Source organism: Mesoplodon bidens, assembly GCF_964165515.1.
Source record: "Mesoplodon bidens genome assembly, chromosome: 4".
Lineage (NCBI taxonomy): Eukaryota > Metazoa > Chordata > Mammalia > Artiodactyla > Ziphiidae > Mesoplodon > Mesoplodon bidens.
In genome coordinates this window covers 58682135-58698159 of record NC_138160.1, presented here as the reverse complement: position 1 = coordinate 58698159, position 16025 = coordinate 58682135, and the positions used below count along the sequence as shown (strand labels likewise).

General features: G+C 33.7%; 1 protein-coding gene across 1 annotated transcript in view; it reads right to left on the bottom strand.

The window, feature by feature from the left end:
* FCHO2 (FCH and mu domain containing endocytic adaptor 2) overlaps window positions 1–16025 on the bottom strand; it is a 114791-nt gene that overhangs the window by 24973 nt on the left and 73793 nt on the right. Inside the window, exons 14-19 of the mRNA XM_081232420.1 lie at window positions 15936–15947; window positions 15565–15589; window positions 13534–13576; window positions 11218–11312; window positions 5558–5661; window positions 2675–2801 (exon numbers count right to left, since the gene is read on the bottom strand). Of these exons, the coding sequence (XP_081088546.1) occupies window positions 2675–2801; window positions 5558–5661; window positions 11218–11312; window positions 13534–13576; window positions 15565–15589; window positions 15936–15947 (406 nt within the window). The remainder of the gene's footprint in view (window positions 1–2674; window positions 2802–5557; window positions 5662–11217; window positions 11313–13533; window positions 13577–15564; window positions 15590–15935; window positions 15948–16025) is intronic.

The following is a 16025-nucleotide window of genomic DNA, read 5'->3' as shown; positions in this document are numbered from 1 at the left end:
TGTAAGATCACTGAACACAGAGTGAATCCTGGATTGAAAAGAAAAATGACTTGGCAGGGATTCAAGTTTGGATCAGGTGAGAGATAATTAAATGAAAGCTAAGGGCTTGATCAAGAGGCAGTAGTTTCTAGGATATGTGATTACAACTATGCAAACACATGTTTGTGCAGTGGGAAAGTTTCACTGTAAATCTAAATTAGTTCAATTTTTTAAAAAATATATTCTATACTAGGGTCACTAGAAATTCAGGAAAGCATATTTTCAGAGAAAGATGAAGGCTATAATAATCTTTTATTAGAGAAAATTCTATGCTCTTAAATCTGAAATTAATCTTTTCCCTTAGGTAACCTACACAAGTGGATATCTACACACAGTCATGGGTAACATTAATGTCTGCTAGTACTTTGACATTAAAAATCAAAAGAAACCTACAAAGTTATTCTTTTCAATTATCCAATTTGGGCATATAAAATGAGAATTCTTGTAATAGTTTCCCTGTAAATTGTTAAGCCTGTTACTGAAATATTGGCAAGAAGAAAAAAGTATTGGAGAGTTAGGAAAAAAACTCAAAATCCACTTAACATTTTGGCATATCCCCTTTTGTATATTCCATTTTTGTTTCCAAGATCATGTTGTATATGCATCCTTCAAAAAAATGTTTGACACAGGAAATATGTGCTTAAGTCCCTAAAACAGTCTAAATGTATACTATATTATTCAGAATAACTCATTTTTTGGAAATAATAAATTCCTTGGATGTTCTTCTTTATAAGGATAGTATGCACTCTAATTTTGGTTTAATTGTTGCATATTTACAATTGTGTATGTTTTGAAAATGCAGAGACATAAAGCTGAAATAAAGGGTACCTACCTTTGTAACAATCAGTGAATATTTTTGTGGAATTCCTTTCAGCTTAGGAGTAAAAAACAGGGACTCACTCCCAACTATTTCCTACCTCTTTGCTTCTAACTTCAGCTCACTGTATGAATGGTTTTCGTATGATTGACAGCCTTTGCTTTGTGGTTTTTATATTATAGTTTCTTTTTTTTTAACTGACATATTCTTTCTGGTTCTTTCCTAATCACTTTTTCTCTGCTTCTAATAGCTTTAGAGGTAAGATTTGTTGATATTTCTTAATGTTAAGGAGAGAAGAGCAGGAGGGAGATGGAAGATAATGCAAAAATAATGTATGTTTTTATAATTTATCCACTGCTATCAATGGATCCTGTATAGAAACTGGACATAATTAGTACAAAATTGAGATAGTTAAACCTTAGAGTTATTCTTGATTTCTGAGACACCATAAATTGCTGGAAAAGGAAAAATTAGATAACAGACTATTTTAGATACACTTTAGGGTCATTAGTTAACACATACATCTGCTTTCGATACAATACCTTGTGAAGTCTCACAGTGCTTTTCAATTTCAGAGAGTGTCCCAATCAAATTATCATCTTCTATCATATTTAAATAAAACAAAATATTGCAGGAAAAGAAAATACTTTCAAGAACAAGAAGAATCAAAAACTTAAATCTAAACAGGGAACTGAATAAACATCACAATAAAGAAAGAAATTTTTAGGAAGATTTAAAGAAACTTTGTCGCATAAAATCCACATTACATCACATCCTGCCTGCATCATCACTGTCACCTACTTGTTGTTCTCCTATTGCCAGCACTGGCCCAAACTACAAACAAATATGTACTAACTTAATCAAAATTAAAGTTTCCATCACAAATAGAAAACGTTCTGAATAATCTGGAGATAATGGGAAACAACTAAAGCAATTTTGGTTACCCAGACCTGCCTGATTTCTAACAGGACCCATCTATGTTCTTTATGATTAAAATACAGATTCTGTGGAAACAAAAGGTAACAAAACCACATATACAAACAAAATGTAAGAATAAGGTGCTTGTTACAGCAAACAAAAAGACTTATTGAATATATTGTTTACGTAAAGTCAGAAGATGGAAAAAACAGTATGTTCACAAAAGTATATAAAATAAGATGGTAACATCATGTTCAGACATTTAGAAATCAAATCATTTATCTCATTTTAGCCTATACCACTCATGCCGTTTTTACAATGGCTACATACAAAAGACCCATTTCTCCATGAGTTTTGACAAATCAAATTTGGTATAATTAAATCAGCTTAATTAGGGCTGGGATTCTTAAACTCAACATGCATCAGAATTGCCTAGAAAGCCTGTTCAAAGATTGCTAGCCCCACTCCAGAGTTTCTGATTTAAAAGGTCTGCATTTCTAGTAAGTTCCCAGGTGATACAGACAGATGCTGCAGTTCCCAGGACCACACTGCAAGCACAAAACCCCTTCCTTTCACTGAATCAGTTGTTTTTAAAAGAAATTTTCTTAGGAATGTAAGTACCAGTTCACAGTAGAAAGTACTGCATCATATTCTGCCTTCAACTATTTATATTGGTCAGTAGTTTATACATTTGATGCATTCTTAACAGTGCTAATCATGGTTAAAATTCTCTATTCAGATCATATAAAATGTGAAAGAGAAAAGGGAAATGTGGCTAGTTTGATAATGCCAGGTGTGTTTCCAGAAAACCAAAATGTCTAATGCTTAATTCTTCACTACCCTCAGCCTGATCATATTCTGGATGTTAAATTTTGCATGTAATTTATGATAATCACTTACCTACTGGAGTATTGGCAGCACTCAGTGACGCAGAAGATGAGATAGAGGAAGAACTTTCTGCCCGGGCTAACGGAGCAGCAGGAGGTGGGCTGGTATTTGAAGTTATAGGTGGGCTGAATGGCCTGGGCTTAAAAACAAAATGTCATTTACCAAAATGCTAAAACAATTCCCCAGTTATCAGAAAAGATTTTTAGGTATCAGGAACATTAATTTTAAAATACTAAACCAAATTTATTGTGTTTCTTAAAACTCACAGTTAGAGATGCCTAGGTCAAATCATTTTCAAGAATATATTAAAAGCTGAAAAGGCTATTTTTAAATAATGCCGTCAAGAGAATCTTTGTATATAAAACTTTTTCTGTATTTCAAAAAGTATGCTTAAGATAGATTCTCAGAAGTTAAACTGTTAAACATTATGAAGGCTTTTCATACATAGCGCCAAACTGCTTCCCATTTGGGTAATTCACTTTACCCTACTGCCTATAAATATATGAGAATATTTCTCTGCACTCTTGCCAGCAATGAATAGATGAGCCTTAGAAGAAGGAAAAATAATAAAATTTAAAAACTTTTAGCTAATTCCGTAGATAAAAATAAAATTGGCATTTCTCTTTTATGAGTTGTCTGTTAGCTTTGCCTGATTTAGTTTGGGGAGGTCTTAGTATTATCTGAGCTTTCCCTAACCCTTTTCTTTATTTGATGCAAATATTTTCTTCCTAAATATTGCTTTACTTTTGGCATTTACAAATCTGTGCACATTTTCCTTATAATTCATTGTAATGCTTCCTCACTGAGAAAGTTTACCCCATTCAGAGGTTTGAGAAAATCTTAATTCTACTGTCTTCCCACTTTTCTGGTTAAAAATAAAAACAAATATGAAAAATATGATTCCAATTCATTTATCTTTTACTTTGGTGAATGGTTTTTTCCTTCCAAATTCCTAATTGTTCCAATAATACATTAGCAACACTTCCTGAGGTGTTTCATTTTTAAAATATGGAATATTGAGCCTAATTAAAGACAACCTTTTCCAAGAGTTATAAGTAAATGCAATATTTATTTAGTGCCTATACTGTGTCAGGTCATGGGTACTAGATACAAAGCAGTGAATTAGACACTGTTTCTGTCCCCATCTATTTGAGGAACATGAAAAACAGAAGGTGAAAAACAACCAACAAAACCCTATAAGCATTCATACACTAAAATTATTCAACTCTACATCGCATGAATATAAATTTATAGATATACACTTTTATAAAAAAATTAGGTTATACTGCCCAAAATATTTTACACTTAGTAAACCCTTGTGCCCCCAATTAATTATTTTTAAAGTATTAGTTCCAGAGAATGGCTTTTGGATGACTCATTATTATGGACAGCAGGTTGAAAAACACAGCAAGGTGTAAAATGTGGCTGTGGAAATATACAGATGGAGGTGGTAAAGGACATGAGGTGACAGGCATTATGTAAAGTATTAAGGCATTAGCAAAGTAGTAAGGATATGAAATTGGCTAAAGCATAGTCCAGTGAAGGAAGCACACACAAAAAAGGTACAGTCGTTAAAAAAAAAAAAAAAAAGTACAGTCATCCCTTACACTTTAAATCATCTCTAGATTACTTACAATACCTAATACAACGTAAATTCTATGTAAAAAGTTGTACATGCAATGCAAACGCTATGTAAACAGTTGCTAGTGTGTGGCAAATTCAAGTTTTGCTTTTTGGAACTTTCTGGATGTCACCTCCCCAATATTTTTAATCTGTGGATGTGGAACCCACAGATACGGAAAACTGACTGTGGGTCAACTTTATATACAATGTGATCGATGTACTAAAAGAAACATGAGCAAGTGTACGGGTAAAGGAAGAGAATGACAGAGGATGATTAAGTCCACTGTGGGGTGGAGAGGAGGAGTAACCATCACAGAGGGCTTCACCTAGGTGGTGATATGTAGCAGGGGCTTAAAGAGAGCAGTTTCCTACATAGAAAATTGAGGGGCATTTCAGACAAGAGGGAGTACGAAAGAGACACGGACACGTAAAAGAGCATGATGTGTTTGGGGAACAGTGGAAAGTTTCAAGTGGCTGGAACCTAGGTTGCAAAGAGGAGAAAACTGGACAGTTAGTATGGTAATGCAGGTTGTTGAGTCAACTTTATGAAGAGTCTTGTAGATTCAGCTAAAACATTCAACCACGTGGATTATAGGTGTACCACTGTAGATGTATATCAGGGGAAAAAGATTAAGCTTGACATTTAGAATTTTAATTCTGGCAATTAAACTGGCAAGTGAAAGACGAAAGTAAACCAGAACAGATTGAAGGAAAGAAGACTGGTTTGGGAGAGCCTGACTCTGAATAGAACCCATATATTTTCTTTCATTATCTGACAACTTTCGAAGACCAATGCCTTTTTCTTTTTTTAAGCAATGTGTACTTTTACAAGTCAATTAAGTGATGTGAACTCCAGATTGCTTATGTATAAAATAAAGAAAGCTGGACTAGATGCCCACCAGGACTCCCCTGGCATTATACTTCTAGGTCTAAGAACAGGCCACCATTTTTTCCTTAATATTTGACTTTAAGCAAAATTATATGAAAATTGCTTCTTAATTATGAAACAATGGGTACTGAATTGTATTTTTATAATGTGCTAACTTTCTCAGGAAATCTCTTTCCTCCTGAACAACCGTCTTGCTCCACAGGTATGATCACTGAGATAATATGGGGAAGTGAAGGAAGTATCAGCAGGGAAAACTCTTCTGTACTTTAAAGACTTGAGTAGAAAATTCCGAGCATTTAGCAGTAAAGGGACATACAGAGAAATATCATTTGCATCTTAAATCAAAACAGTTATAATTTTAAAAAAAACACCTGAGTACATACTATTTCATTAATCCCACTGAGTTTTCCTGAAGTAAGCTTTGGTCTGGAAGCAGGCCTTGGAGGTGGGACAATGGTGCCTACAGAAAGAGGAGTTGTGGGCCTGGCTGGTGGGTGGAAAAAGAGAATTTGAAGAAAATCATTAGTATGTACCAATCCCTAGATAAAAACATTCTATTACAGAGAAACTATTAGGATTCAAAGCTCATTTTTCAGAAGTTCTTTTTCTTTAAAATGTAATTATAGCTATTTGTGAAATGCTATGAATGTATCAAGCATGCTTTTTTCAAAGCTACCAATAATATTCCTGAAAAAAATATTAACTTTTCAATAAAACTGACATAATATAAATTGTATTCCTGTTTCAATTATTTATACATATAAAAATTAAATCTAATAAGTAAGCTGGTGAAAATAAACCAGTTTAAGGCCTAAGGTCTTTAGTTTATTGCCAATACTTCTACTTTACAGTTATTTACAAGACCAAGCCTTTGAAGCAACATCTTCAAAATAATAACATGAACTCTAAATAAAAACATTTACCTTAATTAAACTTGTAATCTCACTGTTAAGTTGAAACACACTGTGCCATTTTTTAGTGACAATCAAACATATTTTTATAGCTTACAAAAAAAATTTCCACAAATCACTATAATTAATTTTTGGTAAATATAGAAAATCATATATTGACTTCGTAATTCCTACATAAATTTAGTGTTCAATGTTTTTTAACACTATTTGCAAATGTTGCAATTTTAAAAACCAGAAATACTAACCTCAGTATTCCTAATTAAAAATAACTCTCCAGGGACTTCCCTGGTGGTGCAGTGGTTAGGAATCCGCCTGCCAATACAGGGGACACGGGTTCAAGCCCTGGTCCAGGAAGAGCCCACATGCCACGGTGCAACAAGGCCTGCGAGCCACAACTACTGAGCCCGCATGCCACAACTACTGATGCCCACGCGCCTAGGGCCCATGCTCCGCAACAAGAGAAGCCACTGCAATGAGAAGCCCGCACGCTGCAACGAAGAGTAGCCCCTGCCTGCCACAACTAGAGAAAGCCCACGCGCAGCAAGATACCCAACGCCACCAAAAATAAATAAAAACAAACAAAAAAAACCTCTCAGCATGGTAGAAATTAATGAGTGAAATTCAAGTGTATATCATGAAAAGTCACACATGTATTAACATAATCAAAGCAAGAGTGTAGAAGCAAATACATTTAAATGATCTTTAATTAAAATGATCCTCAAATTCTTTTGGTCCATTCTAAAAGATGTCTATAATTCAGATTGAAGAATATAATATGGGTGTGAAGAAATATGTTTCAGTAAGTTCTATAAGTTTACAGATGTGCAAAGTTAAAAATATAAGAATGGGCCTAAGTATGTACATGGGGAAACAAACAGTAAAGCTGAGGATCCTTGGTCAGCAATGGAGGAGTGAAAGGAAGGAGCATGGAGATGGTAGGAAGAGACCTAAAGTAAAAGGTAGTCACACCGGAGTGAAAGCAAATGCATGGGGGTATGGAATCATCTAGAAAGCAGATCATATGAAGAGATAAAAGATGCAAGCACCGTTCAGGTTGCTTGAAGAAAACAGTAAAAACCTGATAAGAAATCAAGTTTAGATTCTAAGGCTGCTGCCTTCTTCCAGTCAGCACCAGTTCTTTCATGCTGCGCCCCTACTTTAAGCTGTACATTGGAAGAAATGCACACTAACCTGAAGACTGTTACACTTCCCTGTGCTATGACATATTTACTTTAACGATAGTTCATTATCAATGAAAGCAGCACTGACCAATACTCAAGTTATTTCAAGCTTGTGAGGGGGCTTAACATGGTAGAGACTTATACCTGAAGCTTCATTACTAATCAAGTGGCCTGTCCAAATGGCATTTAGATTGACTCAATCCAAGCCTGGTAGAAGTGTTAAGTTCACCTTCTTCAAATAATCAGAATTTGCTTTTTGAGAAAAAGTAATAACAATGCTCATTAATATCACTGTTTATAAATGAATCCATTAATTACAGTAATAAATTTATAAATTATAAACAAATCTATCTCCACATGCCAATTAGATACTGCTTCTAGAAGCCTCTGAAGGAGATGACTACAACTGTTCACAGGTTTAAGTATCTTAATTGTGTTTTGTGGTGGTGGTGGTGCTCACTTCAAATAAATGTCCACTAGATGCAGTATTTCAAGAACATGAAGTGACTTGTAAAGTATAAAACACAGGCAAAAAGAGCTAACCTACATCTGCTCTCTGACACTACCTAAGGGGAACAGATAAAGCATGTTTCCCATACCACCCTTCATCTGAATAAAGGCACAGACTAATCTAGGATACAGTGGCAATGATGATGATGCAGAAGAAAAACCAGCAGCATTGCTAGCTTCTTCTGTCAGTAGCTTTTCAGAACATTTAACATGGCAAAGGTCACGCTGATCCTCAGAGATGCAGCTGTTGGAAAAATCTCTCATCCAAAGCACCAGGGAACCCAAAGGTATTTTCAGCTTTATAATGCAATCTCTGGAATGCCGTCTGAGCTCCACTGGAGTCAGTAATTTTAACAAGTTCATCAGTAAAGGAAACCCACTGACTCTGCAACCATGAAGAAAAAGGAAACTTATTGTGCTCGCTGGTGGTGTCGTTACAGCAGGATAGCAGAGAGGGTTGGTGGAAAAGCCTGGTAATGGGTTTTCTAGACCCCAAATCTGACCTGGTTTCAAGTAAAGAACCAATTATCACACCCTCAGACAAATCAGTTTGGGAGAGAAAAGCAGAGTTCCTATTCTGTTCACTAAGGTCAGCGGAAGAAGAAGACAGAAACTGAAAACTAGAAGCAACAGGAAAATTCTAAAACTAAAATATCAATCTGCAGAGCCAAATAGTTCTTATTTCAGGTTAATATTATTTTAATTACTCAAAACTAGAAAGATTTAATAATACATGGAACAAGAGCATGAGCTCAAACTTTATATTAACTGAGGAAAATAATTATGAGAATAAGAAACTTAAAATATGTATGAGTAAAATTTAAGGTCCCAAAATATATAAAGCCAGAATTATTCCTGATTTTCAGAGTAGCAAAAGGTAATGCTAACAGTCAGTAAAAGTCTAAAGAGGTTTGACCAGGTGTCAAAGTGATGCTGCTGGGTACATGTGTTCCTCAACAAAGTGCCTGACTAGTGATAAAACTTAAAACTGTCATAGGAAGATAGACTAAATCAGTGTTGGAGTCAATATAAAAAACCCGCCTAGTATTTTTCAAAAGATCATTTTACAGGGGTTTTACGGAGCACAAGTGCTCAATTAACCCATATGGGTGGAGAAGAAATGGTCTATACTAGCGCTTCTCGAAGGGAAGGAAGATATGAGCTATTTACATTAAAGTTTACATACATATACTTTATCATATATAATTTATGTATATGTAAATTGTACATATATGTTTATTTGAAGAAGCAACTGAAAATACTTCTGTACCAAACTTGAAGCATGCTTCTTAAACATATAACAACACTGAAAGGTTTAACATATTAGTTACTGATAGGAATTATTTTCTTAGACTGGTTTAGCTGAGATGGAGTGATTAATGAATTAAGATTCTGCAAGGGCCAAAGGAGAGCAGGGAATGATCTGACAACCTGGCCATTTCTAAAATGTGAAAATGGTACCAGTGTAGACGATGTTAAGGGAGACACGCACCGTAAACAGCGGTGAAAATTATTAAAGAAAATGTAAGAGAAAATGACTATTTCACAATTTCACTTAGGGTCAGTCTTACAAAACAGGAGAATCATCTTAATGTATTCATCATTTTAATCAATAATTATAGTCTGTCCAAGTGAAGACTTAATAATAATTACCACACAGCAGAATGTCTCTTTTCAACGTCACTAACATTCTTTGAAGGGCAAAATAATCTGACATTTTTTAGACTTAATAGGAAGTTTTTAAAAGGCATACCAAAATAAATTTTAAAGTAAGCAAAAAAAAAAAAAGTTTTATCACTCCCTACCTACTAAACATCAAAAGACAACTAAATGAAACTATCATTTTTTTACCTGAAGTTGAAAGTGATATGGGCAAAACATTCTTTAGATAGGTAGCAAGAGGAAAAGACAGCACTTTTTTGAAAAGAAGGAGATTGTGCTGAAGAAAATAGAAACAAAGGGTGGAGTTATGAAGAAATTTCTATGTAACTAAAACCTCTGTGATAACAATGTGAAAATTTTTATTAAAGATTAATAAAACCAATTCATAAAATATTAACAAAATTAAAATTAGGACCTTCTCCATTCTAAAAACAGAACAAAACAGTATTCTGACATTTTTACTAAACCAAAAAAGAGACCTTAATATGACTTCAGTTTTTCCTATACAATTATTTTACTTATAAAATCTATTAGTAAGATTAGTTTCCTAAAACTAAATAGTAAACAAATGCCAATTGAAAAAGGCTATAATGCCACTTCAGAATACGTGCAATTACCTAATGACTGCTTCTTGCTGTTCAAAACTCCCAATTGTTTCAGGTTAAGGTTGCCTAAAATCCATTTATAATTTCTTTTTAAAACATTAGTTTCTAAACAGTCCAATTTTAAATACTAGTGTTTATTTTATTGTTAACAGTAAAATGTTTCAACATGGCTTATTGTTTTGTTAATCTGCCAGAGTATGATGAATTGAACAAAGATTTTGGAATTAGTAAGATCCAGGTTTGAATCCATGCTTCATTTCCTAGTTATGTGGTGTTAGAGAAGTTCCTGATCTCTCTCATCTTTACTTTTTCCATTTATAAAACAGGGACAATAAAAAGGACTTCATGCAGCAGTTAATGAGATGAAATCAAACAGAACGTGCATAGATCCCAGCAAAGACACAGCAAGAACTCAATTCAAGTTCTCTCCCCACCATTCCAGCATTCCCTTAACCCCAAGTACTGCACGGCATTTCTGAAATCCCCAAGAAGGCTGAAGATCAACTTAAAGTGATTTTATTTTCCTTTTTTGAACAAGCAGTTTTATTAAACATGCTTTGATGGTTGACTAGTGGGATTTCATATTTTGAAGAAAAGAAAAATTTAATATATTCTTGCCAAAAGAACAACTAAAACAGATTCATAAAGTTCTTTCATGTTGGGAAGTGCTAAAGCCTTTCTGGAAAGCAGTTTGGCAAAAAGTAACAATGGGCATATCTTGTGACTCATAAATCTTGTATTAATAAATTTTTATAAGGATATGAGATGTGCACAAAATCTGCTGTATTTACGGATGTCCATAATACTAAAAACTAGATGCAACCTGAATGTCCATCAAGAATGGACTGGTTGTATTAATGCACATCTATGAAGTTGAATAATAAAAGTTATTATTTGGGCATTGACATAGGAATGATGCCTAGAAATAAATATATTAAGGGAAAAAAAGTTGGTGTTTGATGAATTTTTATTGTTAAAGCCGTATGGTCTTTAAGGTAAGTTAACAAAATCAGTATAAAATCACTTTTATATGGCAATATGATCAGAGGACAAGTTAAATTTTTGATCATTAAGTACAACATACAAGTAATGGATAAATCAATTAGAAAAAAGTAACTACTGCATTCCTTTACAGTTACAAAAAAAAATAATATATATCTATATATATGTTTACCTGATGATGATGATGAAGTTAGTGAAGTTGAAGAAGATGAATCAAGAGATGGTCCAAACAGGGGGTCCCAAGCAAGTAAATCACTGGTCCCTTTCCTACCATAACATTTTAAAAATAAGGATTTTAGCAAATGAGTATTTTATTAGTATAAAATATAGTAACTTATCTTTATCTCATAGAAAGCTCAATATATATGATTAAAGAGTTGGACATTGTGCTTCACATATGATTGAATATGTGAAGAACTTAATTAGCAGGTTTAATAAACTGATATTTGTCAACTGCTATAAGCAGAACCCACAATAACATTAAGTTTGCAAAGGAGAGTAGATTAACCCCCACTGATTAAATCTTGTTATATTCTAATAAACATAGGGGCTGTCAGAATAGAAATAATTTCAGTTTTACAAATGAAAAGCAGCATGGAGAGTCTATATGAGCTGCCTAAGGACACAGAGCTAATTAATTCTATGGCACCATCAGATGTGCTAATTCACATCTGGAGCCCAGTCTTGGACAGAAAATTTCTTAAGTGATATGAAATCAGACAGAATTTTTATAAGGCCATACTTACTATCAAAGATGAAGAAAAAGGGTAAAGGATTTTTTTCAAAGTACTTTTTAAGTACTTTGGATGGTGGCTTAAGCTCCATGTATATAAACGACTCTATACAAACTTTCAAAGGTCTGATCACTGCAGTAGATCATGCATAGGAGGAATTCTCCCTAGGTAATCCACTACCTGGGCCACTAAGGTGGTCTAGCAAAATGTATGGGTCATACATGTCTCTTTATGAGAGGTTACCAAGACTATGGACAATATCAAGAGCATGAACATTCTCGTTTCAAAAAACTCAATGTGCTGCATAACCAAAGATTTTCTTCCACTGACCTCTTGGAATCCTTCAAACTAGTTACTCTCAGGATTCAACTCTTGGCTCTTTACTTTAATACGAACATAAATGTTTCTCTTTTTCATTTGAGTCATACCCTTTTAAGATGCTTAATCTCTAGGATCTTGAGCACCTGAACTTTGCCACCCCATCTTTTTTCAAATTAATTTCCCCAACTTTATTGAGGTATGTTTGACAAATAAAAATTGTATATATTTATGGTATAAAAAAAGAAAATCCCCATTTAAAAATAATCTAATGTATCAAACTACCATTATTTAAAATATTTTTTAGAAATCCTAGAAAACAGGCCCACTATAATGAAAATATTACAATTACCTATAAGCACATATCTAGTATCTCAACATGCACCCACATGGAAGCACACTTATGATAAAGTATAGAATCACAACTGTATAAATGATTCCTAAAAACAAAGTCTTAAAACACTAAACTTATCTCTAAAAATGATAAATCAAATGAATACCTCCCCTCTGCTCAATTAGTGCTTAGCTTTGAAACTTTCCATTTTAAACTATTCATTTAGTTAAGCCTACTTTTACTCATACAAAAAACATTAAAAGAAGGTATTCTTGTTGATAAATACAGAAGTGAAAAAGGACCCATGCAACACTGGCTTAAAATATTTTTCTCTTTTTAAGAAGAACTGGCAACATGTCTTCTAGACCTCTCCTTTTTCAACTTAATTGAGACACTTCTTCATTTTGAGGTTCATAAAGTATACAGTCTATTTTACAAGGTCACAGACAAAATTGAAGGAAAACAGTGAGAGAATTTCCACGTGAATAACTAGTTGAAATATAGACATGTATGAATTTGGGATACTATCATTTATTTAGAAGCAGTGAGGACACCAAGGCCAAATACAGTTGAATGGATTTTTTACAAATTATCATAGAAAGAAATACTGTCAAATGAGAAAATAATTTAAAACTTCTAAAAACTCTATATGACGTTTCACAGCTTAGGAAACAGGATGATTAAAAACAGTCTACTGGAATTAAAACTACAGAGATAATAAAATGAAGGATACTTAAAATTTAAATGTAGTGGGGAGGGAATAATAAATAGGTGGAGGACATAGGATTTTTAGGGCAGTGAAATTATTCTGTATGATACTATAATGGTGAACACATATCAATATCCGTTTGTCAAAACTCATAGGATATACAACACCAAGAGTTAATCCTAATGTAAACCATGGACTTTGGGTGACAATGATGTGTCAGTGTAGCAAATGTGCTACTCTGGTGGAGGATTCTGATTGTGGGGAAGGTTTGGCATATGTAGAGGCAAAATGTATATGTAAAAATCTCCATACCTTCCACTCAGTTTTGCTGTGAACTTAAATTTCTCCAAAAAATAAAGTCTATTTAAAAAAATTTTTTAACATGGAACTTACTCACTGGATGCAGCAGATGGCTTTGATTTTGTTAACTCTTCACCTAATTAAAAAGTTGAAATATTATGAAAAAATTAATAATCCGAGTAATAAAATATTTTAATGTAAAGAGAACTACTACACATACATCAATTTTTAAATTCTGGCATTAATAACATATATAAACAATTATGAAGAAAAGGAAAATAAGCCTTTAACAGGTTTTCTACCATGCTTAAAAATATAAAAATAATAGCTGAATTTCTGCTAAATATTCATTTCTTCTAATATCTTTGATAAGAAACAACTTAAGTCAACTAAACTAATGAATAGTCAACTATTCATTAAACTGCTGTTCATAAAAAAAAGGGCTACAACTTTAAAAATCAGAACAAATGTTTAAATACTTATGTATTTAAATAATGTATGTAATAACTCAAGAATTTTAACTGATGAACCATGAAAGCATTTTTCAAGTTCTGATGATATTATTAATGATTATTTTATTGACCAAAAGTAGTTATTAATTCTTGAAGAACACCCTATTTTGAAAAATAAAATTCTTATAAAACAATAGTCTCTTTATAAGGTAGTCTATTTTGCTACCTTCTGCATTTATAACATGAATCATTTCATAAGCAATTGGTACATGGAGGAACAGCATCAGTAGTACAAAAGTCCTGCTGGTTCGTAAGCAATTTTCATTGCACCTTAATGTTTTGCATCACCAAGCAATAGCTGATGAATGCAAAATACATCAACACGCGTAATTACAGCAAACTATGAGTAATACAACAGTGTACATAATGCCCATTCATACCACATTCTCCCATTTGGCTCATTTCAGCTGTTTGTTTTGCCTCATGGTGCTTACTGTGGTGTTTGTCATCTTTTTGCATTTTGTCCTCATCTTTTTTTTTTTTTTTTTTTTAAATGGTACGCGGGCCTCTCACTGTTGTGGCCTCTCCCGTTGCGGAGCACAGACTCCGGACGCGCGGGCTCAGTGGCCACGGCTCACGGGCCCAGCCACTCCACGGCATGTGGGATCTTCCCGGACCAGGGCACGAACCCGTGTCCCCTGCATCGGCAGGCGGACTCTCAACCACTGCGCCACCAGGGAAGCCCTGCCCTCATCTTGATAACTCAGTAGCCCCCTTTTATACTCATTTTCCTCACATCCCCTTATCATCAAGCTACTTACCGTTTATGTTTTGAAAGTAAAAGCCTACTTTTAGTTTGGTATTTATTATGAATTTAATAGGTCTTTTAAATTGTGCTAGAATTTTTAATTACAATTGATGTCATGGTTTTTATTAAGCACCGTGTTCACAATATTGCATAGCTTTTGTGTGGGCTGCCTCAACTCTATTTTCCCCACAACTCTTGTTATGTTTAATACATGATTCTGCAAATGGTGTTAACACCCCCAAAACATTTTTAGTGTAATTTGAGTTACTGTACTAAAAATCTTATGTTAGAAGTTGCAATTGTGATACGACTTAAAAATAGATCAAGCTAAAACTCATCTTTCTGGGGACTTCTCTGGTGGTCCAGTGGCTAAGACTCTGTGCTCCCAATGTGGGGGGCCCGGGGTCAATCCCTGGTCAGGGAACTATATCCCACATGCCGCAACTAAGGGTTTGTATGCCACAACTAAAGATCCCGCACGACACAACGAAGACACTGCATGCCGCAACTAAGACCTGGCGCAGCCAAATAAATAAATTTTTTTTTAAAGTGCCTTCTGGCTCATGAGGATGAGTTATGCTAGTTAAACAGTTTTATATGCTTATACAGAAGGTGCTCTTTGGCTTTGTTGATTTCTGAAAAACGTTGTAGCCACGTATTCAAGTTTAAAGCATATCACAAAACTAAAAGAAATAGTATAGATAAGTTGCCTTCTGTTGCAAAACAAGTATCCTTCTAGTTTGTAATTATGGCTCATGATGAAAAAGGACCATTTCTACAACTACATATGTTAGGCTACAAGCTTAGCAAATTCCCTGATAAATTTTAATAGACTTAAATAGCCAACTTAAATGTCAAACTTACTAGATGAATTCCGATTCATCTGCACCTAAAATAGAAATGCAAAAACTAAGTACCATTAAACAAATAATGTAATGCAGTAATAAAATATTTGATAAAATGTTAATACTGGGAACATAATTTTAAGTTGTTTTTAATACACCTGCTCAATTATAAACTGTATTTACATAAAAAGATTACAGAAAAAACTTTTTTGTAGTCAAAAAATAACACGTGTACCTTTAAATCATTCAATAAAATGCTTTAAAATACCAGTATCTACAGCAACATACTATGACTTGCTAATTTAAAAACACAAATATTTTGAAAATCAACGTTCAAATATACACTTTCTTTTTAAGTCAATAGGTAAAAATATAAAATCTTGCACTTACTGGGCTGTGTCTCTAGTAGTACATGGAAGGAAAAAGAAAAACATAGTGTTTATAAAAAAGGAAAAAGAAAAACATAGTATTTGCTTTAGA